The 23,026-nt window shown below is 40.4% G+C and overlaps 1 protein-coding gene across 6 annotated transcripts in view; it reads left to right on the top strand.

The window, feature by feature from the left end:
* Nucleotides 1-23,026, top strand: part of DPP6 (dipeptidyl peptidase like 6) — a 541,800-nt gene that overhangs the window by 226,431 nt on the left and 292,343 nt on the right. The window contains exon 1 of one of the 6 annotated variants that reach the window (XM_040056371.2): nt 4,700-4,825. The exons of the other annotated variants lie outside the window; for them this stretch is intronic. Coding sequence (XP_039912305.1) covers nt 4,775-4,825 — 51 coding nt within the window. The 5' untranslated portion in view covers nt 4,700-4,774. Of the gene's footprint in view, nt 1-4,699; nt 4,826-23,026 lie in introns of those variants that run through there. 6 annotated transcript variants of the gene reach the window in all.

The raw sequence follows: 23,026 nt of genomic DNA, 5'->3' as shown, positions 1-23,026 counted from the left end.
GATCATGTCCTGCTGCTAAGTGGACCCAGGGGCTTACATAGGTACATGGAGAAAGTTAGAGCAGTTCTAAGACCATATCATGAGGCAGTGTGTGCTCACTGGGAGCAGAAAATGGTCACAGCTGGTGCTCACAGTGCAGCTGGGTATCAGGTCCAATTTGCAAAGATGTTTGCCTAATTTTGTCAGGAGAACGCTGTGAGGAGTAGGAAATTGTTAGCAGCTTTTCAGGATTTCATAATGCAGGCACCCTGTCATCCTGTCCCCCTCATAAACCACTCAACAGTGATCTTAGATTCATGTAACATTTATTCCTTTCTGCTTTTATTACAAAGTTACCCCAGAGCTAGATGGTCATAAACCATTTTCTGATTTTTAGCTTGCATTTGTTCCTTCTGGTTTATGTATATCTGCCCAGTGTCCGTGTTAAATTTGGGGTTAAATAGCTCTTCCCCACTTCTGCTTCCTTTCCCAGTATATTTATAGATGGCAGCCTTACTTTAATTAGGCCCCAGTAGTTTCTGTCACGAGACAGTTTCTCCACTGCCCCAATCATTTGCCAGCCAGTGTTAGCATCTGTTCCGGTTTTGTTTTCATTTCTCATCAATATGAGTGACCAAAATTGTGCCCACTATCCAAATGAGGTGGCAATACTCTGTGATTTCCTGCTAATATTTCTCAGCCTTTACTGGAAAGCAAGGACTTTCCCAGTAACTCCTTGCAGTGCAGATTTTGTTTTCACCATCTTCCACACCGGTGGTTTTTAATCCTGTGATCGATTACTGCAATCAAATCTTCTTCCTCTTCTGTTAATTTGAGAGCTGCTATAGGAACCAAATTATACTTACAGGAACACACATAGTGTTATTGCACTCAGTAAATGCAGCTGAGGTGGGAATTTGAGCTTGCGGTAAATATTCTGGGATGATTTCTCTTCATTATGTTAAACTAAATTACTGGGTAAAAGCTGAGCATCTCACCTTACTGGAAGCAAAGCAGCAAAACCCACAGCAGCAGCCACTGCTCGATGGCACAAATGTGTGACCTGACCCACCAAGGCAGCCAGATGGAGAAAGTTAATACTGAGGTATCATCTGTAAGAACTTGTGGGAAATTTGACAGTTGCTGTTGCCTTTTTTTTTTTTTTGAAAACATCAGTGAGACTTTTTTTGTACTTGTGTTTGGATTCATCCATTTCTTCACCTGTTTCTTCCAAAGTGTGGTTCATGTAGGAGAGGTTTTTTGGTTCAGTGAAGAGAGAACAGGTATTACACTTACATTTCCTGAAAGGAGGTTTATTTAGAGGTCAGAGGTTATGGAAAGGAGTTGAGGGACATGAGAGAGTAATTTGGTCATTAACAGCTGGACTCTACTCCAACCTCCTCAAACCCCCTCACCTTGTCAGCAAGACTTGGAAAATGCCAATGCTTTGACATTTGTGGGTTTCAGACTTCCTGAGTGTAGGGAGAAGTTGCTCTCCTGAAGTGTATCTGTCAGAGTAATGAGGATAGTGAATGAACTACAGCAGTTTATTTCTGAATTAGGATTTTATCATGAAACTGTGTTTAAAATGTGCTGAAAGCCACTTTTCAGCACATTAGAAGGTCAAAAGCCCTTTACTTGGTGATAGCATTTTGAAATTCTGCAGTGGCTTTAATTCAGAAGAAATGTTTTCCTTCCCTCCTGACCATAGCATTCAGACCACAAAGGAGAAATCCACAAGGTAGAGTCATGTTTGGCTTGATCTTGGCCTGGATGTGCTGTGTTGTTTATAAACCCTGGTCACAGCAAGCAAAAGAATTCTCCTCAGCAATTTCACTTCTTACAGCATGGAAAGCTAGAAGTTCATCCCCATCTTTTGAGGACAAAGGAATACAAAGCGCATCCTTTTACCACCTAGAGGAACCATTTCAGGGGGAGATTCCATTTCATTTTGGGCATCACTGGAGTCCAGGAAAGTGCACTTTCAGCTGTGGGTGTCCAGTGGTGCATAAACAAAGAGGGGAAAGAGCAGACCAGTGCTCAGATAGTGGCCCAGCTCCTAGTGGACAGGCACATGTCAGCATAAAGCTGTCGCTCTGGGTTTGCCCAGAGGCACAGCTCCATGCAGAAGTCGCACAGCTGGGCTTGCAGTCAGAGCACGTGCTCCCAGAACAGCACTCGTCTGCTCTAAGCCTGACTGAAGTGCCTGGGGCCTCAATACTAATTGCATAATGTCAAGAAGGGTTTCTACACATTCTCTTACATCTAACTAATCATTAACTAATCTGACTAACAATAGATGCTAAGAAAATTGAAATATTCTTATCTGTCTCTTCAACAGCAGTCAGATTAAGGGTGTATCGCCAGAATGACAGAAAATTAAGTCTGAAAAGAGTTTGGAATATTGTTAGATAATTGAGAGACTGATTACTAAGGGGGTATGAAGAAATTTAATGGGGTAGAGCTAGTCCTTTCAGATAAACATGAGATGAGTCGTTTTTATCCCTTATTGATCAAAGATCAGATTCCACTGCCATTAAAATAAATGGAAATCCTCCTCATGGAACAACATTAGGACTCTAATACTAAATCTGAGAATAAAATAATCAAATAGATCCACAGAATCAGTCTGTCACTTCCATAATTCGCACATAACAGCTCTTGATGTCAACTAAATTTGGTATCCACATTTGAAATGGATCTTTACATTTAGTGAAACATCTCACAACCACTAGGAAACGTGGGTCAGGTCCCAAATTGCAGGTCAATGCACATCCTCATACGGGCTTGCTGGGCCATGTCAATGATGGCACCGTGCACAATTAGAGCCTTGCAGGTTGTCTTAGGGTAACTTTATGATGCTTGTATCCCCAATCGTCTGTTCTGTTTGTGCTGTATATTGAGTCCTGTGCCTTTAAGACTGGTTCTAAGAGCAAGGAGAAGCGCGGAGTTTGTTTTGAGAAAACTGCCTGACTCCTCCACATCCTTCTGCGGACGGCGTGTTCGGCAGAAGCTTAAAGAGACTGCAAGGCAGAGATTTTTTTTTTTTTTTTTTTTTATTTTTTTTTTTTTTTTTTTTTTTTTTTTTTTTTTTTTTGCTTTTAGTTAGTTTCAGCTAGCTAGGGCGGAAAAGTTCCCTGGACTGTTTTTTTTCCTTTTTCTTAGAACTGTTTAAACCCGCTAGTTTAGAGCAGGTTTGCTTCCTTAGAGGGATCCTCTACAGGGGTTTTCTCCCAAATTTGTTCCAAACCAGGACATAGGTTCAGACCCACAACGCTTCTGCCTTTCCATGCAGAGAAGGAGAGAGAAGGTTTCATAAGGGCTGTGTGAGTATTGACCAGAATATCAAATGTGGTCTTATATTCAGTGTAATCTGATCAAGTACACACTGCGCTGTGTGGAAGGGTGGGAAGAGGAGTTGTGATGCTCCTTCTGTGATGCTGTAGCACAAAGATAAATTAGCACAATGGGACAAAGAAAGCAGCATCAGTCACTTAAGAATATGGTGGCCGCCCCTTTTCTTATTGAGAGAGCCAGTCACAACACCAGATATTCAAAGCAAATCTCTTATATAACTGCTGGATGGGCTCCCTTCAGCACCTGGGTTACACCCCCAGGCTTTCAGTCAGAGCTGGCACTTCAAAAGGGTGTCCTCTGTGTAGTCACATCTGTAGAGGTGTTCTGTTATGCTCCCCCACACTGCAGAAGATCAGCTTTGGAGCTGTAACTGCAAGTAATAAATCCATGTTTGTCAAACAAACTTATTTTCTCATTCCAGAAATGGAGTTGAGATATGGTGGGGGGTTTTATGTTTTACCAGAGAGGGATATTTCACACTCTTTCTGCTTTCTTTTCCATTTCCTGAAATTATAGAAGGGAACCTAAGAAGCCCAGATGTATGAACAATAAAACCAAATGGTCCTTCTCTCTTATAGGTCTTATGAGCTGGGTAGCACGAACTGTGATCAGAATTTTTATGGTTAGGACTTCCTACAGGATCTCTCTCCTTGTCAGATTCTCTCACTGATGTCTTTCCTTCATAAAATAATTGGTACAATTCAGTGATTAACTGACTGATTTTAAGGGAACTTAAAAATTAACATCTCTTCATTTTCTATTTTATATGCTCTTTTTATTTAAAGAGAAACAAAGAGTTGGAAACAATTTAAGAGAAATGACAGGTCTGTAGATGCCCACAATCATACAAATCTCCCACCCTTAAAAAAAAAAAAACCAACAGAAATAAAGTAGAAGACACTAGATGAGGTATTTCTCAGCTTCATTCCCTTGCAGTGCAGATATTTTTGTAATATCATGTGATTTCTATAATGCTTAAGTAGCTTGCCCTTTTTTTTTTTTTTTTTTTTTTTTTTTTTTTTTTTTTTTTAATGTAGGATTAAAACAATCCCTTTGTAAAGACTCATCATGACGTTACTTTAAAGTGCCATGACTGTCAGCTCACAAGTCATCTTAAAGTTGGATGGCTGACATAATAGCAGCTTTTTTTTTTTTTTTTTTTCTCACTGACCTAAATCAAGCATTGGATGGATCAAGACTTCTCCCTATGCCATCACAAAGAAGGGATTTTGGCTTTCTTTTTTTTTTATGCCTATGTTCAGCTATTGGTTACTTTATGCTGAGCTGTGAACTGTGTGGTTGTTGGAAGCAGCATTAAAAGCCAGGGAGTGCCTCTGTTTTCAAGAATATCCATCACTCTGCTGTTTTAAGCTCCTGACTGGTTGTAAAATATGTCTACAGCCACATAGGATATGTATTTGATCTGCAGACCTCAGAGATGAACAAAACCAAATTGTCCAGAATGAAGAGATTTAAAAAAATATGGAGGGTGAGTGAAAAATACGCATCAATCTACTAGAAAGATTGCAATGGTAGCAAATAAATTGCAAGCAGATGATTCTGGTGTTTGTGGACAAGCTGTCTGGCTGCATGCACGTTGCTTGATCAGATTTTTTTATTGCAGGGTTTGATTGTATGCTTTTTCCTATTTTTGCATATTAGCTGCATCTTCACAAATTTCTCAAGACATTAAGCATTCAAGTTTATTTGACTTTTGAGAAAAGTTTCAGAGAATTTGCAACAACATTTATACAGTAAGTGCTCTTGAGGAAACTAAGCTAAACTGATTTCCTCTGTGGCCTTTAAAAATGCCATTTAAGGTTGCATGAATGTAAAAAAAGGCATTAAAAAAACCCCAAACAAACCAAAAAAAACAACCCACAAAAAACCTGAGCCTCTTTTCCCCTCAGGCTATATCTTAGAGCTGAGATGGACTGTAGAGCTGAATGGGACATGGTTAAAGACCTTGCAGCATTGGAATCTAGCATGAAGGTCAAATCAAATAATAATAGATTGTAATATTTACTTTATAAACAATTGCATGCCTCATAGGTTGGAAATAATAGAAATTAAACAGATGATTCTTTAAAAAATGTGACATTAATGCAGTGCAACAAGTGAAATTGGCATCTCTCCGATGTCTCATGAACTGGCTTTCCTTGAAAATTTGGGGTTAGTTTTTCTCATTGTTAAATTTGCTGCAAACAGAAATGATTTAAAAAGAAATTTAAAAGTATTTAAATACAATTGTTTGGATGCTTTCAGAAGATGGGGTTTTGATATCAGTTAATGATGTAAATTATGTTGCATTATGAGTTAAATAATGTGTATTTTCCCTGATCTGAAGCTCAGTTGACTTGCTTAGTGATAACATTGATTTGACTACTTTAACTTAGCTTTGGTTTTATATTCATTCATTTCATTTGATATTCTATGATGAAAAATGGTTAATTTCCATAATATAGAGCAATTTATAGTCAGGACATTGAGTACTAGAGGACATTCACATTTATAGGTCTGTCTTCAAATAGATGTAACATCTCTATTTACGGTTTTGTTTGTTGAAATGTGTTATTTGCCTGAGTGAAAATTATATTTTAATCATCATACAAGTTTCATTTGTGCAAACAGGCAGTTTCCTTAGAAATTAAAACAGATCCATTAAGCATAAGTAGATATTATATCATATTAAGTGACATGAGATAATTACTGTAGTCAAAGCATGGTACTTAAACGGGCTCCGGGAGCGGTTTAGTTGTAAGAGACAAAATGTCCTTCTTGGATAGAAGTATTTTATTTGCATATAGCCATGTCTGCTGGTGTGCAGCTGATCACTTTGTCCTTTACCACCTATTTGTGAAAGCTATTTAACTGCAGGCTATTAGGCATCCTTTATTGATGCATTTTCTGCTCTTCTCCCCGAAGCGTTTGCCCCTGTTCTATCATTGTGGTACCTGGCATTTCAGGGTAATATAGCTCAAAGTTAAATTTCTGCAGAATCAGATGTCAGTTTTAAATACTACTGTTTCCTTTTTTTCCTATTCCAAACTACTCTGGATAGAAGTGCATCAAAATCTCAGAGAGGGCTTTTATGGTTGGGATTAAATGAAAAGGGTTAGACCTTATATTGTGCAGTGTGCTTTTCTAACAAGCCATAATATATTTATGCAGGAGATTATATGTCTGTGATATGGCACACAGTCCCTTCCTCCACTTAACTCTCAGCATTAACTTGCTCAGTATTTATGGATATACCAAAATTATGATTTACACTGTACTTATCACATTAACATCCCTTGCAATAGCTCTCCGTAGTTCTTGCCATCCTTCAGACTCCAGTCATAAAATGAAGAGATTAACAGATAATTAAATTAAATCCTTAATTATTTGGGGATGATGAATTCACTCTGTGATTCCAGAAAGGTATAGAGAGTCTTTTTCACAAGCAGTATAAATTGAAACCAGTGGAGCTGTGATGATTTATGCCTTCTTGATGATCTGACTCATAGTGTTAATTTTCTGCTCCTCTTTTAAAAACATATTAATAAAAAATGGATGTAGGAACTGTTTATTAAAATATGAAGCTTTCAAGATATTTTTGAAATATTATGTACACTCCAAGATAGCACTGCTTGAAAAGTATCTGTCATTTTTCACACCAAGTAGAATGTCCTTCAGCAAAAGGCAGGGAAACTTCACTTTTGTTTCTCCAGAGGTTTTTGCCATCCATGGAATGCTTCTCATTGTTTTCAACTAATTCTTGATCTGGCCTGTGTTTCATGCTGATCTCCAAAGGGTTGGAATATATCACTGACAGTTAAATCTCCCAAAGCGTTCGGCAGGTATCCACTCCTGCTGGAGAAGTTGCTGGATACTAAACACTCCTGAAAACACTGCCAACTCAGCCCAATGAGGACATTAAACTGAACTTGCCAGAAAAACAACCCCAGGGAAATGAATTATAGGGAAAGAAAAAAAAAAAAAAAAAAAAAAAAAAAAAAAAAAAAAAAAAGGCAGAAACAATAAGCAATCAATCTTTCTGTTCTCAATTCTGAGTACATTTGCTCAAAAAAATCGGCCTACAGTCATTATAAAGCAAATTACAGATTATGGTATTTGATGGCAATGCTGGCCTATGGTGAGGACTGAGGGTTATAATATTTATCTCAGGTACTGGGCTATTTTGAGACCTTTCTAGTAATGGTTCTTCCTGATGCAGAGATGTCTGGTTAACACTTGCCCCAAACTTGGAAAAAAACACCGTGTCAAGTTTTCCTAGCAATAAAAAAGTAAGGCAATCGTCATGGAAACATGAAAATCAGTATGAAAGTATATAATGGACACTTCAAAGCCACTGATTCTCTTGTGTAAGCTTTTATTTAGAAGAGAGTTTAGAGCAGACATTATTTACTCAATAAGACACTTCATTGTGATCCATCATACCTGTAAGTGTTTAAGCTCCAGGGTTTTTTTTTAATGTGTTTTTGACCCAACAGACTACGATGGCTATAAAACTCTATTATGGCCTTTCACACTAAGTGTTTGAAGGAGTGTTTGGAGCAAATATGCCTTTTTGAAAGATCCCTATAATTTGTTCTGGAAAATGCTTATGGCAGTGGGCTGGAGCAATTTGTTCTCTTCAGGAAGAGTTCCTGGAACTGTCATTGATTCCATCAGGCAGCTGTATTTTCTTACTTCATAATTTTTGTATTTTAGGCTGTAAATTGGTATAAAAAACTGATTCGGGAGCAATTTTTAAGTCACTCTGATTCTTGAATATACATCTTGATATATTTTATTTTAAGTAGCTTGTATTAGCCTGTATAGGGAGTGAGATGCATAAAGAATGTCTTACTTATTTAAGTGCTGCTAAAATAAATTATATTTTTAAAGAATTATAGTCTGAGCCCCAGCCTTAAAGGAAACAAGGCTAAAGGGTTTTAACCTGTTAACAGAATGTGTGTCCAGACTTTTAGGGCTTTTCTTCTCCCTTGAGTGGCAGTGATTTGCCCTGTGCTCATTGCTGAACACAGGGCATGAGTGCAAGTTCCATTTTGTCCATCTGTATGGTGCAGCTTTAAATTTGGAGAATTCCATTTCTTGCTTTCAGTGTGCAGGACAGCTGCTCCTGGGCTGTGCTGTGTCAGAGCATCCTGCAGCAGCTCTGCCTAAGCAAGAACTGATGTGAGAGCTGATGGCCTCAGATTTGAATGAGCCAAGATGGATTTAGGAAGGGAACACGCATCTCCGGAAATTTCTTGATGGTTTCTTTTCTGCCTCTCCCTCTATTAGCTTTTGACAGGAGGCTAATGGTTGCAACAGCCCATCAATTAGCACTCTCCTCACTTTCCATTTTCAAGGATGCTGCTCCCATCCTCTGCAGCAGGCAGTAATGGGGGAAAGATGACCGAGAGAGGAGAGGGAGAGAGGGAGGAGGCGCCTGAAAGTTTTTGAATGACCCTCAGCACAGGCAGGTGGGGAAAGGCTTGGGCTGAGGACATCCCGAAGGAAAGGTCTTGCAGCAGAGGATGAGCCTGCAGCACCCATGGATGCCTGCCCAGGCGGAGGTGGAGCAGCCTTCAGGCAACTTGAGCGGTGAGGACCTGCTGGAGGATGAACTGGTTAGTGCTGGCAGGTAGGAATGGGTTCTGAGAGGAGCAAAGATGACAGAGACCCCCCAGATCTGAGGTACAGGTGTGGGAGATATCTTGGGACAACTGCTCATTTTGTTGGCAGAGGGCAACAGAGGAGTCAGGATTTCTGCTTTTGTGGTGCTTCCTTTGCTTTCTCCTCTCCTCCCTTTGCTGGCTTTGTGAGCAGGTGGAGGAAGGGAGGAGGAAAGAGGGATTTGGATGGAGCAACTCACACCACCACTGCTTGTGCTGGGACGCACTCCAGTCCCTCGGACTCCTTTGTCCCCGGGTAAGGAGCAACAGTGAAAGGAAGTTGTACACCAGTGTGGGTCAGCTCTTTTCTCACAGGTAACAAGCAATAGGACAAGAGGGAATGGACTAAAGTTATGATAGGGGAGGTTTTGATTGCATATTAGGAAAAATTTCTTCACCGAAAGAGCTGTCAGGCTGCCCAGAGAAGTGCTGGAGTCACCATCCCTGAAAGTGTTCCAAAAATATGTAGACACGGTGTTTAGATACACAGTTCTGTGGTGGACTTGGCAGTGTCAGGTTAATGGTTGGACTCAGTGATCTTTTCCAGTCCAAAGAGGACTTTTTCAGGCTTAAAGATTCCATGATTCTGTGTGGGCTTTAGTTCCTGTGATTGTGGGAAGGTTTGGCTGTGTCCACTTCAAGTCCTCTTCTTTCAAGGACTTCTCATGGCTGACTCAGGAGGCTCCACCATTCTCCCCTCTGGAGATTCTTGTCCTGGTCCAGGACTCAGCCATGCTCAAAGGACTCACTTGGAAAGTGCTCAGACAAGTGAACCAAGAAAACTGTTCAAAACCAACCATTTCCACAAAAATGCGAATCAGTCACTTGTAACTTTCTGCTTGTGAAACTGGAAAGGTCAGATGTTCACCTTGAGGAGGCATTTGGCCATTTGTCGCTCTGTGCGATGCATTCTGCTAGTGATGGTGGTGGAAAACAAACTGCATTAATTTAGAATAATAAGGAAAAACATTTTAATATGTTCTTGGACATAATAATTAGTGCTATAGAGGACTTCCTTGCAAAGATGAGTTTGCTTAAACTGGTCTTAGTTATTCAGGGCCTGTCCTTTGTGTTGTGAGAAAAACCTTATAAATCAACAGAAATGTACGTTGCAGATTTTGCTGCATGTTGCTCCTTTTACAATTCCTATAAGTTTTCTAATTATACTTCAATATTAGTATGTGGTGTGTTGGTTCAATAGGGGAACTGCTTAATTCACTTTGTGTTTAAGGGGTGGATCTTTCACTGCTCAATCCCCGAGGTCAGTAGGGGTCTCTCAGCTGTGGTGAAGCTGTTAAGTGTAAACTGGATTAGAGAATAATTTACACATGCTTGCAAATCTCAGTGAGCAGGCTTTAAATTGCTTGATTTAAGGTTTTAAGTGGACTTGGTAAAGCAATCTGCAAATATATCCTACTGCAGCATTAGATACAAATGTAGCACACTTAACTTTAAAAAGCTGCTTTCTGCTTTCCATTCAAATTTGGCAAACCTCTATGGATAAAAAACAATATTGAAACTTAACACACTGATCGTGTAAACCCTTGTTCAGATGAGTGATTCTGTTCATGACAACAGCTCTTTTGGTTTCGGTGGGAACTGCCTATAAAATTGAACATATCTATAAACGTTTACTGCCCCATCAGAAAAAAAATTATGAATTGTTGAAAAATGAATGGCATTAGGTGTTCATTGTCCTGACAGCATTGTGAGGTTTTTGGATAGAGCTGACTGAGATGTAGCTGAGCCATTGAAACACAGACCAGGGACTTTAGGGTGGTTCTCTGATGGACTTGGATTCATCTCCCTCTTCTGTGGGATGTAAAACCCTGGCAATAAACTGCAAAGGAGACTCTCCCAGGGTGAAAAACCCTTTGTTCCCAACATTTCAGCTGCCTCAGCAAGTTCCTTTCAGGTTATTTCATCTGAAGATATCAGAGAGGCTGTTTGTTTAATACCAGGGATGACATCAGGGTGTCTGTAGCACAGGGGCAGCATTTCTACAAAAGAAATTACGCTCTCAGAATATCGCACTGCAATTCAAACACTTCAGCCACCTAAAGCTAAAATGGAAAATTGAGCAAGCAAATGAAAATGAGTTATTTCCAGCTTCACTCTTTTTTCTAAGTCATTTTTCACCTCTGATCCTCCTTTCACAATAGGCCATGCTAAGCAGTTGACTGCACATCTGTTCATAAGACGCTGATGTTGTACTGATGGCTGTCTGTGATCACTGTTAGCAGTGACAGCGGGCTGTATGGAATTTACTTCAGCATTTCTAGTCCACATTTTCACTGTGGATGATGAGATCTGAGGTGTCTGGAGTAAAATCCTTGCAGTCACAAGCAGACCTCCAATAAGTTACTGTAGCTCAGGTCTTAGATGCTGAGGGTCTTCTGGATGAATGCATCTGATTTAACAAGCCATGTTGGCGTGGGGACTTAGCTGCATTGCTTGCACAGAGAGGTAGCTTCAAATTTTCTGTTCTTATTTTAATGAGATGCAACAGATTCATAATTGCTTTAATTACTTATTTTTAAATTATGAAGGGAGGGGAAAGCAGAAGGACAGCACAAGAACTCAGCCCTCCCATTCAGGGATGACATGAGCAGCTTCTCTGATTTTGCATTCATAGGATCATAAAATGATTTGGGTTGGAAGCAACCTTAAAGATCATCATTATTTACCTCCAGGGTGGAAGGTAAATAATGATGCACCACAGATCAGTCTGTCTCATATTGCTCTCTTCTCTACATCAGCACATCCTAAAGCAATGATGGGGAGCTGGGACTTGGCCTTTGATTCATTTTCTATAACCACAATGGTCCTCTTGGCAGAGTCTTGGGGTTTTGGAGATAAAAGACTGTGACTGGATGTAGGAGTTTGAGTCTAGTCTTGATAATATAAACTCCTAAATAGGACCTAGCTTCTTCCAAGAAGAAAAAAAAAAACCCAACAAACCAAAAAAACCCACCACCACCACCACCACCAAAAAAATCCAGCAACAACAAAAAAAACCCCAAACAAACAAAAAAAAAAAAAAAAAGAAAAAAAACCCACCCACAAAAAAACCCACCACCACCAACAACAACAACAAAAAAACCCAACCAACCAAACAACAACAAAGAAAAACCCACCAAAAAAACCCCCACCCTAAACAAACCAGTGAATAAGTTTGTCTTCCAAAAAGTTAAGGTTAGGGTTCGAATGTAATGTATTTATATTTAGCAAAAATATCTGTATATGCAAAAAATATGGGCTTTTTATTGCCTGTATTTAAAGTACAAAATACTGATGTCAAACGAAAGCTCCCCCTCACGCATTTTTAATACAACCAATGGACTCCTTGCCTGCGGGATGTGGAGATGTCTCTGTCTGAGAACAGAGTGGCAATTTCGCGGTCCCCTGGAGGGCTGTGGGGAGAGATGGGTTGTCCTGCTCATCCCTGGACCATGGTCCCAGCACAAGGCAGATCTTCCTTGGGGGACCTGCCCCATCCCCTGAAGAGGTGAGGGGTCCCTGTGCTCTCTGGGTCTGTGGGGAGTGGGCTGTGTTGTGACAACTGGCACAACTGGACCCCTCTCCAATACAAAAAGCTGAGCAGGGAGCAGCCCTGTCCCTTTTTCTGACATCCCCATTGAGAAAGATCTTTTCTACAGAGGCTTTCTTACCCACCCCTGTTAGAGTTTCCCTCCTCTGAGTGGAGGGCAAGCGTTTATTACCCGAGAGCTCTTGCACCTTTGTTCCCACAAACAGTTTGCATAAGCAAGAAAGCAGCCGAGCCAGGTCCAGGCTGGCACCTGAGGAACACTGCTGCTGGTTAATTTGCATGTGCCCTGCTAAAGTGAATATTTAATCCAAAATTTGTATAGGTTATACTCATAAGAACTAATTTAATGGCAAATAATACAGTCAGTAAAGGTCTACGTATAATAATTTATTCTTGGGTTTTGTGTGTGTGTTTTGTTTGGGGTTTGTTTGTGTGGGGTTTGTTTTTGGTTTTTTTTTTATTTTATCTTAAAGAATGTTGACATTGTCCTGGGGCTCCTCTTGACCCTCTCTTCCTAGAGGGTAATTGTGACTTCTCCTCCTTTGCCCAGCAACAGCACTGGAGGGTGGGAAGGTGAAAGTATCCTTGAGGCATGGCACAGAATAACTGTTTGGTGGATAATTGCTGCATTTAGAGAGGGTACAGAATTAATGGTATGGTGTCCTTCTGGCAAAAAAATTGCATGCATTAGAGAAGCGGTGCTAATAATTCAGAATGCCTCTGCAAATGGCAAATGCAGAAGTCTGCATAATTGCACAAATTTGGTGAGTGTAAAAGCCGTGTAAAAGAGATGATTTCTGATGGCAATAAATAAAATGGCACATCTTTCAGTTCATAAAGAATTTGTTAATGCAAGCTCTGGAGTCTACTGAAATCTGAGGACTCACTCCCTCTGCCTTTAACTGGGTGCCCTGTGGCAAGGTGTTACCAGTTCCTGTCTGCAGGCAGGATGACTGGCTGCTGCCCACACCTCATATCAGCATATGGTGAAAATCACTGTTCTCCAGCCTTGGCTGGAGATATCTTAATCTGGAGGACTTCTCAGGAAGGTAGTTACTTCCTTCCCTTCCAGTGATTTTTGGACAGTTTTTCCACAAGTTTATAACCAGAAGATTTTTCCTTTGCCTTTCACTACCAGAGCAGGTCCCAGATAACTTTTGTCTTTACTTCAGATGTACCATTGTTGAGTTTCTGGCTGTTTTTCTCCTGTGATGATTTCCTTTTATCACCATTGGCTTCCAAACAGCTCACATGGGATGCAAACAGTGTGCGGTGTGTTGACTCTGTTCTCTTCCAAACAAAAGGGAAGAAGGGAGGTTTCTTGCACCTATCTAAGGTCAGTCTTAATTTGCATTGACAAAGAAAGGGGCTATTCTGCTGTACCCCACTATCATATTCCTATCTAGATTTTGGACTTGTGCAAAGCTGAATCCTTGGAGGAAGGGAGACAGGGAGGGAGGGAGGCTTTAGCGTTACCTTGGGAATATGGCCAGACTTCTGGCTGAAGAGTCAATAGCAGGATAGAATTTAGGATCATTTGCTTTGAAACAAGGATCTGACCTGTTTTTGATCTGACGGAGTCTGGGAAGGGTTCTCGTGAGCATTTCTTGCCATTCCTTTTCTTGTCCTGTTGTTGCTCCCCATAAAGCTTAGAGCAAGCACTTGGAGCAAGAACATGAAAAGAAGAGGTTTATGGCTGCTTTCTGGATTTCACTGTTTTTATTGCTTTTGTGGGGCTGCTCCTGAGAACCTGAAGTATCTCTCAAATAGTAACTTGATCGACAATAAGGAGATGGGATATTGCTCTCCACAACATCTGCTGCAGTTTCAGGCTGTGTGCAGCAACTGATGGGGCAAAAAGTCCTCTTGCGGAAGGACAAATCATTATTACATTGTCTTTCTTTTGGTGAAGAGCAATCCCCTCTGGAGCACATGAACACCGATAGATGGCTGCAGTAGGGTGGACCGAAGTTTTTTTGACACTTCGTTCTTCAGAGAGGTGCTCTAAATAGATGTTACACACAGATTTCCAGCTCTGAGACGTACTGGTGCGCCCTGTCAAAACTGCCAGAATAATTTGTTTGCTCAGAAAATGAAGCATTAATGGCATATATTGCTTAGAACAAATCCAGCTTATTTTAAAAGCAATAAAATAATAAAATGAAGCTGAGATTTTAGGTTTTTAAACACACATGGATGTTTTCCCACAGATCATAGGGTTTGCAGTGACACTTAATTCTTTATGGATTCTTCTCCAATAAATTTCTGCCTTTTGAATGTGAACTAGCTTTTTTGTGTTTTTTCTTGGTTCAGGCCAGCTCTTTGTTTCTGTGGAAAGTCCTCCTCCTGTTTCATATCTCCCTGCTGCTTCTAATGTTAGAACAGAGAACATTTTTCATGTTTCTGCTCCTAAGCACTCTAAACCCACTGGGATGCTCCAAGGGCTGTGTCTGAGTAGCCAGAAGGTTTTGCAGAGAGAATAGGCTCTGTGAAATTCATTATTAAAAGCTCTCAGGCTCTTTCTCTGGCTGCTGGGACTGCCCTGACTGAGAGTTTGCTCCTGCTTCCCCATCACTGAGTGCTCAGGGGCCTCTGGGACTCCCACCAGGAGTTTTCAGGGCGCAGCAGGTCTGGGCTCAGCCTGGTGCCCAGGATTTCTGATTTGCAGGGGATGTTGGGTGGGTGTGTTGCTGCTGGTACCCTTCAGGTATCTAAAGTGCACCTATTTTCCTTCCTCACTCTTTCCTCACATAATTTCTTGTCTGCCTGTTGTACACCAGCACGAAGTAAAGAGGACTCTACCTTTTGATTTGTGATAAAAGTGATTCTAAAAATATCTTGAAGAGATCCCCTTGGCCTCTCTTCCTACCAAATCAAATCCAGAAATCGTGTTTGCTTCTTTGTTTTGCTTCCTGCTGTGAATTATTTTTGTCTCCTTCAGCACTCTTTTATAGGATTACACCCTGAGTGAAAGAAATGATCAAAGGATTGGAACAATTAGTGTAAGAAAGAACACTAAAATATGTATAAAATGCTTTGATTTAATGACAACTAGTGTGGATGTGTGTTTATAACAGTTTACATATTTATGAAAGATGTAAACATGAGGAAAACAAGAAAATATTTGTCATAACAAGTTGGAGTTTAATTTACACTCATGGAATGAAATTTTAAATGGAATAATGTGTGCTGAATATAAAGAAAATGTACTGCCTATGTCATCTCTTCAGCTATCAAAAAGTTCACAGGAGATGCAACTAAATCCCTTTGCTATTATATTAAAATTTTCAACTGACCCGGAGGAAACACTAAAATATTGATTTAGGAGACCAGCCTTGCATCACTAAAAAGGTGGTCTGGATGATGGAGTGGTTGGGGCTGTTTTCCATCACTAATTCCCAAGATCCAATAGTCTTTGAATTTGGTGAGATGTGCTGAGGGCAGACAATCTCAGAGATAGTTTCTGGTTTTTTGTGCTGTGCAGTGAGCTAAACAGCAACTGCTGCAGTGAATTCCAGCCTTCATGAGCCTGTGATGGTATTGCACCTAATTGCTTTGCAGACTGTATTATATTTTAGCTTGATGCCTCTTAGGAAAAAAAAAAAAAAAGTTTCTTAATTCCTTTTTGAAGCAGAAGTGCTTTGATAAAGAAGTGCTAATGTTGTTCTGGCAGAAGCAGTGTCTGTGCAGAGTGGTTGGTGTGAGTCCAGAGACACCAATCTGTTAGACCACCTACGGCAAAATTTATCCCTCAGCCCCCAGTTTAGAAATTTCTCAGGACAACATAAGCAGCAAATATTTTGAAACCATCCACTGAGGCAAGCAAGCCTTGTTTTCCAGGCTAGGCTCCTTGGAAAAGATGGTAAAGCTCTCCCAGAGTTGTGAATATCCACTGCTGTATGCGCTGGAGTTGCTCAGCACCTCTCACTGTTTGTGAGTACCACAAAAATGGGCTTACACGCCTTGCATGAGTCTTCTAGATTAGAAAACTGCACCTGTACTCTCCAGCCCGAAAGAACTGAGGGCAAATTCAGCATTTAAACATAAAGTACAACCACACCACGCCACTGGGGGCTGGCACAGCAGCTCCTGAGAGCGTGTCCTGCCCAGAGGGCTGGCCCTGAGAATAGTCAGGAGTAGCTTTTCCCCTGGTGGGGAGATGTGCTGTAATGGAAGGAAAGGGATGGACCTGTGCAAGGCTTTCAGAACCTGTCCGTGGTTTGCGTTCTCAAAGTGCCTTTATCAGGCAAGACAGTACTGCAGGATGCAATTTGCTGTGTAGACTCCAGATATGAGCTGAGAACCATGAGATTCTAAGCAAGTGGAGCTCTTGAACTAGCAAATACAAATATTTTACTTTGAATTTTACATACTTACTAGAAGGGCATACAGAGATGATGTGGCAGATACATGCATTACAGTCACGCAGAGTATATGAATGTGTGATTATGGGGATAGGAAGGGATAAAGAAAATAAATGTGAAAAAAAGGAGAATTTATTAAAATCAGAACAGAAAAAGAACAGTAACAGGCAGGTAACTGAATAGTGGGCAAGATCTTTCCTGACTTACCTCAGTTCAGAAGTCTGTGTTAAGATTCAACAAAGGTTTCAGGCCATCTGCTGATCTAAAGCAGGCTCGATGCTGAGTAACACCATCTTGGTACAAACCAATCTGCCTTTTATTTTCTAAAATGAATGACATTAGCTTAATTTCTCTGAGGCAACTAAATTTGGTATTATTAAATTATCTTAATACAACCATAGTAAACAAATACCTGTACTGCTAATATGATTTTGCTCTCTGTAAGGTAATGAATATATTTATTCACTGATTTGTAACTCAGCTGGATTTCTGACTTCTGCCTATAGAAAGCTCCAGGCCACTTCTTTTGAATCTCTTTGCTTCTAATCTTTTCTGGAAATCTTTATTTTCTATTAGCATAACTAAACAGAGCAAATGAAGCCTACAGCTATTGCTTGCTCCTTCATGTATTGTTGCATTATTCTGGATATCTCATTGTTGTTCCTTGTATTATCTTTTGCTCTACAGTATTACAGAAAGACTTAAGATTAAATGATAGGACTGCACTTGGCTCAGTCTTTCTGCCGTTGTTCGGAATTATTTGGGATTTAGGTCAGTCATCCAAGGACTCATCTCCTAACTAGAAGATAGATTTTCTTTGAGTCATTAAGTCTCACAGGTCTGTTCTTCCCCTATCTCTGAAGTGGTTCTTTCATTTTTAAGCTCCTTGCATGCTCAGATAACTTTCTTACATGGCTTGACACAGTATCAAAGCCCATTACTCACTCACCAACCCTAATCCGTCCTCTGGCCTCCCTGCAGTGGAACAGGGCTGAGTCTCCATCCTCCCTGGGACTCAGCCAAACCCTCACTGAGGAGTGGCTTGTGCAAAAAGCCTTCTCATAAACAAAAACCACTTGCAAGCCCAGTGGTGGGGGCAAGGATTCCTCATATGGTCACAAACTCAATGCAGGGGGCAGGAAGAGGAATAGGAAACAGGCAAAGAATTGACAGACTTCAATACAAATAGCAGTTTGACACAGATCTGGAGTTCTTTAGAAGAATTCAGAAGTGGAGTCCCTAAATATTTTAGTTCTGTGTAGATGTAGATGTAGATGTAGATGTAGATGTATGTAAATATATTTCCTTACATGCACACACATGAAAACCGTGTAGTCACACCACACATGGCTGTACAAGTGCAGCAGTCCTCCTCAGGCAGGAGAGGTGTATTGCTTCACCAAAAGGTGTTTGGAGAGAACTTTGAACACTGTAGCAGCAAAACCATCCCAGCAGTACAAACTTGGGGAAGATGAACCTCTCTTAACTTAAATGAACTCTGCGTAGGTTGAAAAACCCCCTTTCAGCACTGCCAAATCTTTGAAGTGAAAATCTGCACGTTGTGAGGGAGTGATTGAAGTGTGAGAACCACCTGTCCACGAGAAGCCTGTAAAGGACCCCTGCCTGCTCTGATCAGTGTGGATGTGTAACACGAGCCATTGCTGAGTGCTGCTCTCTCTTTGTGCCGAGCATTTCTCCAGCCCCAATGCCAGTGTTCAGCTCATGCCATAGCACCGAGGAGCTACAACCTCACAAGACCACCCTGACACTGAAAAAGGGCCACAGGACACAGAATTGGGGTGACCAGCTTAGCTGATGGGCTGGCAGAGGCTGAGAGAAAAAGAAGCTTCATAACCCAGCTTTCATAACCGCAAAGAGAAATTTTGCAGTGAGCAGAGATCAGATGTATGAGTGGTTCTGTTTGAGTTGCAAGAGCATGGCAAAATTCACAGGGAACTTGGAAAGAGAAGTTGATCCAGGTGAAGGTTTCCTCTGTTTTTCAGTTAAGGGAGAGAAACTCTTTCTGTGTCTGCAAAATAGACATTGGGCTATTTATAAGCCCACAATAGAGTTGGGCTTCTGCAATCCCCTTGGCCAAGGGACCAGCACCTTCCCACTCCCATCTCCATAGGCACAAAGCACTTGCAGTGGTCCCATTCAAAGCCCCAAAGCTATTCTTGAGACCTAAGGCTACATTTCCCAAGGTTGTGCACGCGCACTCTTGTTACCGGGGTTTGTGTCAGGCTGTATCAAGGCTGCTCTCCATCACAGCCACAAGCCAGATGTCAGAAAATGTGATCAAAATGAAAAGATGGTGGCAGGCAGCTAAGGTGAAGTGATGCCTGAGCAGGGAGCAAAATAACATAGATGTACTCCTAGAGGTAATAGTAAGTATTTGTGGTAGGCATTTTTTTTTCTACAGGGACAAAATAACCCTTTATGGTTTGGGACTTTTTTTTTTTTTTGTTGTGTTGTCTTTTGATGTGTTTTTTGGTTGGGTTTTTTGTTTGTTTGTTTGCTTGTTTTTGTGGTTGTTAGGGTTTTTTTTCCCTGTATCCTTATCATCAATTGTTACCATAGAGCAACTGCTGTGTCTTTCTAAAATAGAAGGCACCCTCCAATATCTGTTCAGAGATTTTGACAACGTGATTGGTTGAATGTCCTATAACTCGTGAATTGTGAATGTCCTATAAATATTTTAAAACTCCTTTTCCAGCTACAGACTCTCTGAAATCCATACTGAGACTTCATTTTCCTGACAGATGCCTTTGTATTTACAATTCTGTCTGGTCTTGCTGCTGCAAAATCTAATCAAGAAAAACAGGTCACTGCTGGTTCGAGCTTACTCCCGAGGTGTTTGGTTTGGTGTTGCATTGCAGTTGTCACCAGCATCTTGCACAGTCTTGTAATCTCAGACCATTTCCCCACACCAGTGGGCTACAGGTCCCTTTGCTGAAATAACACTTCCACACTGCACCAGAAAGCTGGGAAAATATTATCCACTGGAGAGGGGAGAAAGGTTTAGACACAGCAGTGTTCAGGACTAGATTTGTGCAGAGATCAATGACACTGAAGCACCCTTGAAAAATCTCTGCCTCAAAGCAAAATTTGACTTGCCTAATGTTCTCGTTTTGTCTTGTTGGGTGAGGTTATGATAGAAGTTTATGATAATCTCCAGGGATATTGTAATTCCTCTACTGAATCACTGTTTGCAAAAGGGATTTTTTTTTTTTTTTTTTTTTTTTTTTTTTTTTTTTTTTTTAATAAACATGAATGAAGTCAGAGTTTCAGGACACAGTGGCTGGAGGAATTTCCATAGAAATTTGGGGTATGAAAGGAGTACAGCATCTGCCCCACCGTTATTTCCATTAGGGTCACCAACAGAGGTGTATCAGGACAATAATAGCAGGACTAACGGATAGAAACGTAGATTTAAAAAAACCATGTCCTCTAAGATTCAGCATAATTTTATGTTTGGCTTACCCATGGTATTCATACCTACCAATACCTTCCAATTATCTACAAATACTCACTAAAAGGCTTCTTCACTGACCAGATGTTTAACAATAGATTTTACTGTTATTCTGTGATATATGTGTGGTTTTTACTTTTAGAGACCTAGAGTCTTCCACAATCTTTCAAATCCTGCACTTTTCAAAAAGCCAAAAGCCCTCAGCTGACTGTCTCACTGAAATATTTCAGTCACTCCAGTGGTGTCTTGTTTCTGCACTCCATAATAAGCACCAAGCATTTACTCTCTGGTTATGTAATTTATAAAATTCATCTGCTAACTGAAAGTCAGATTCACTGACAAATAAAAAAGTAAAGGCAAGAGAGATGTCTTCTGTAAAGGTTAAGTGCATACTTTATTTGCAACAGAGGATTAAGCATCTTCCCCACAAAGTTTTGTGTATCTGAGTAACCTTGTAAAAAACAATTTTCTTTCTTTACAAGCTGTAGTTCTGTAGTTAGAGTTTTATGAATCCTCTCTGCTGTGGATGGTGAATTCATCCATGGGGTGAATTCTCCAGTGCCTCCTAACATGATTGCTTTTGTCATCTATCACTTCACTTTCTATAGATGTTTACTCTCATCTGTCTTCCCTACCAGGCTGTCCACTTGCATAAAACTTGTGGGAATTTTAATATATTTGTTGAACTGTATTTTGACAAATTTTTTGAGTAGCCACAAGTCCAAAATTGAGCAGGGCAGACAGCGACACAACTTAATCATAGCAGAAAATAATTAGAAACCTGGGTTTAAAAAATCAGATTAAAAATAAGAAGGCAGTGACAAGTTCTGTGAATCCTTTTTTCCAGTGTTTTGAGGAGACAATGGTGTTCTGCAGGGTCTCAGCTGAGTTTGCAACTACAGTCAGAAGCAAGAGCAGTGAGAGGGGGTGTAGATAACAGATCATAAACTGCTCAGGATTGTTTGTGACAAATTCTCTGTACAGAGAGCTGGAGAGTGGCAAAGAAAAAGGTAGAGCCAAACTTTTCTGAGCAGGGAGCAACCAAAAGATGAGGTCAAGCTGGAGATGCACAAAATGTTCACTATTTCACTCTGTGCCTTCTGGGGTAACATGAAGAAAGGACAAGCAAACTTCTTCCCTATGCTTGGTTTTACAGGCTTTGGTAACAGATCTGCTTCTGTAAATTACAAATGTATTTTCTCCAAGGGCACAGAGGGAAGGATTAGTCCCTGTTGTGCTCCCCTTGGTAAAGCACTGCAAAATTACATCCAGGAAAGAATGCAGACTTTGTTCCTTTGCATAGCAAATCTTTCCTGAATATTCGGTGTGAAAATAATTTGTATAACTTCTGTACGTGGCATCTTAGTTTTGCAGCTTGTTATACTCATTCTACAGGACAAATACCCCTCCCAAGAGATCACAAGATGAAATAGAAGGCATAAATCTCTAATATTCACAGTCAGAAGGCAATGAGGCCATATCATGTGACATTCTAATTAAATAGAGATTTGAATCCCATTTTCAGCAAGCTTCAACCCTCGAGTCTACCAAAGCACCAAATTAAGCAGCACATGACCCTTTCTAGAGCAAGATAAAGTGATGTTAAAGCACCCCACCAGTTAATGGGTGATTAGTGTATGCCTTTGCTCATTACTGCATCAAGGAACTTGCTCTCAAACAACAAGCTTTGAGAAATGCTTTAATTGTTCCTAAATTATTTTGTGGTAATTAGTCAGCTGCAATCCCAGAGAAGAAAGTGAGTTGAAGATAATGGCAATATTTCCTGCTTACCTAAAAGCATGTTAATTTCCTGCAGTCCTGAATTTGTCTGAGAGGAAATGTGCCTATGCCAGAGCCCTCAGCTTTGCTGGGTGCTGTTGCAGTATACAGCTGAGCATGAATACCAAATCTCTGGTCCTTCTTACATCTTGAGCCATGATTCACACTCCTTCCAAGAGCTGAATCCTACAAAAAATATAATTAGAGGAGCCTTAAGTATTCTATAGGTTGTGTGACCTGTTGTAAGGTTAAATCATGTAACCACGGTTGTCCTTCTCATTTCCCTCCATTTGCATTGATGACTTGATGCGTCTGTCATCATTTACGGTTGCAGCTTGGTGCTTGCTTGAAGGCTTCTTGGCAAAATTTGAAACCCACAGAAGCAATGCCATGAATTGTGGCTGTTGCATCTTAATTTATCCAGTGGTAATGCAGGGGTGGGTTTCAGTGTGGAAGCAAAAAACACCTCAAAAATTGAATGCGCACAGCTGATTCTGCAAACACATGAAACTGTGTTTGTGTATTTGCAGACTTGTAGATGTAGTTTGATGTTATTTTATTATCGATAATGAACCTAAAATTGTTTAGACTCAGAGCACTCCATAATTTCCTATATAACTTTTATATTTCTGGGCACGAAACATGTAATTTCTTCTGTCATCATAGTTTTGAAATACTCCCCAAATCTTCCATGTTAATCCAATAAATGTTTGCTTATTTTACCTACTGCTAAGTACTATGTGAGTCAAAAGTAGGGGGTTTTCTCTGCCTCAGCTTCCAATAAAGCACTGCATATTCTAGAGTATTCTGTAATTGAACAGCTGGCAGTAGTCCTGTCAATGACTACAAATGATACCAC

This window comes from Hirundo rustica, chromosome 1 (assembly GCF_015227805.2).
Source record: "Hirundo rustica isolate bHirRus1 chromosome 1, bHirRus1.pri.v3, whole genome shotgun sequence".
In the NCBI taxonomy this organism is placed as follows: Eukaryota; Metazoa; Chordata; class Aves; order Passeriformes; family Hirundinidae; genus Hirundo; species Hirundo rustica.
The sequence above is the reverse complement of the archived record's forward strand: the minus strand, read 5'-3'. Positions and strand labels throughout refer to the sequence as shown.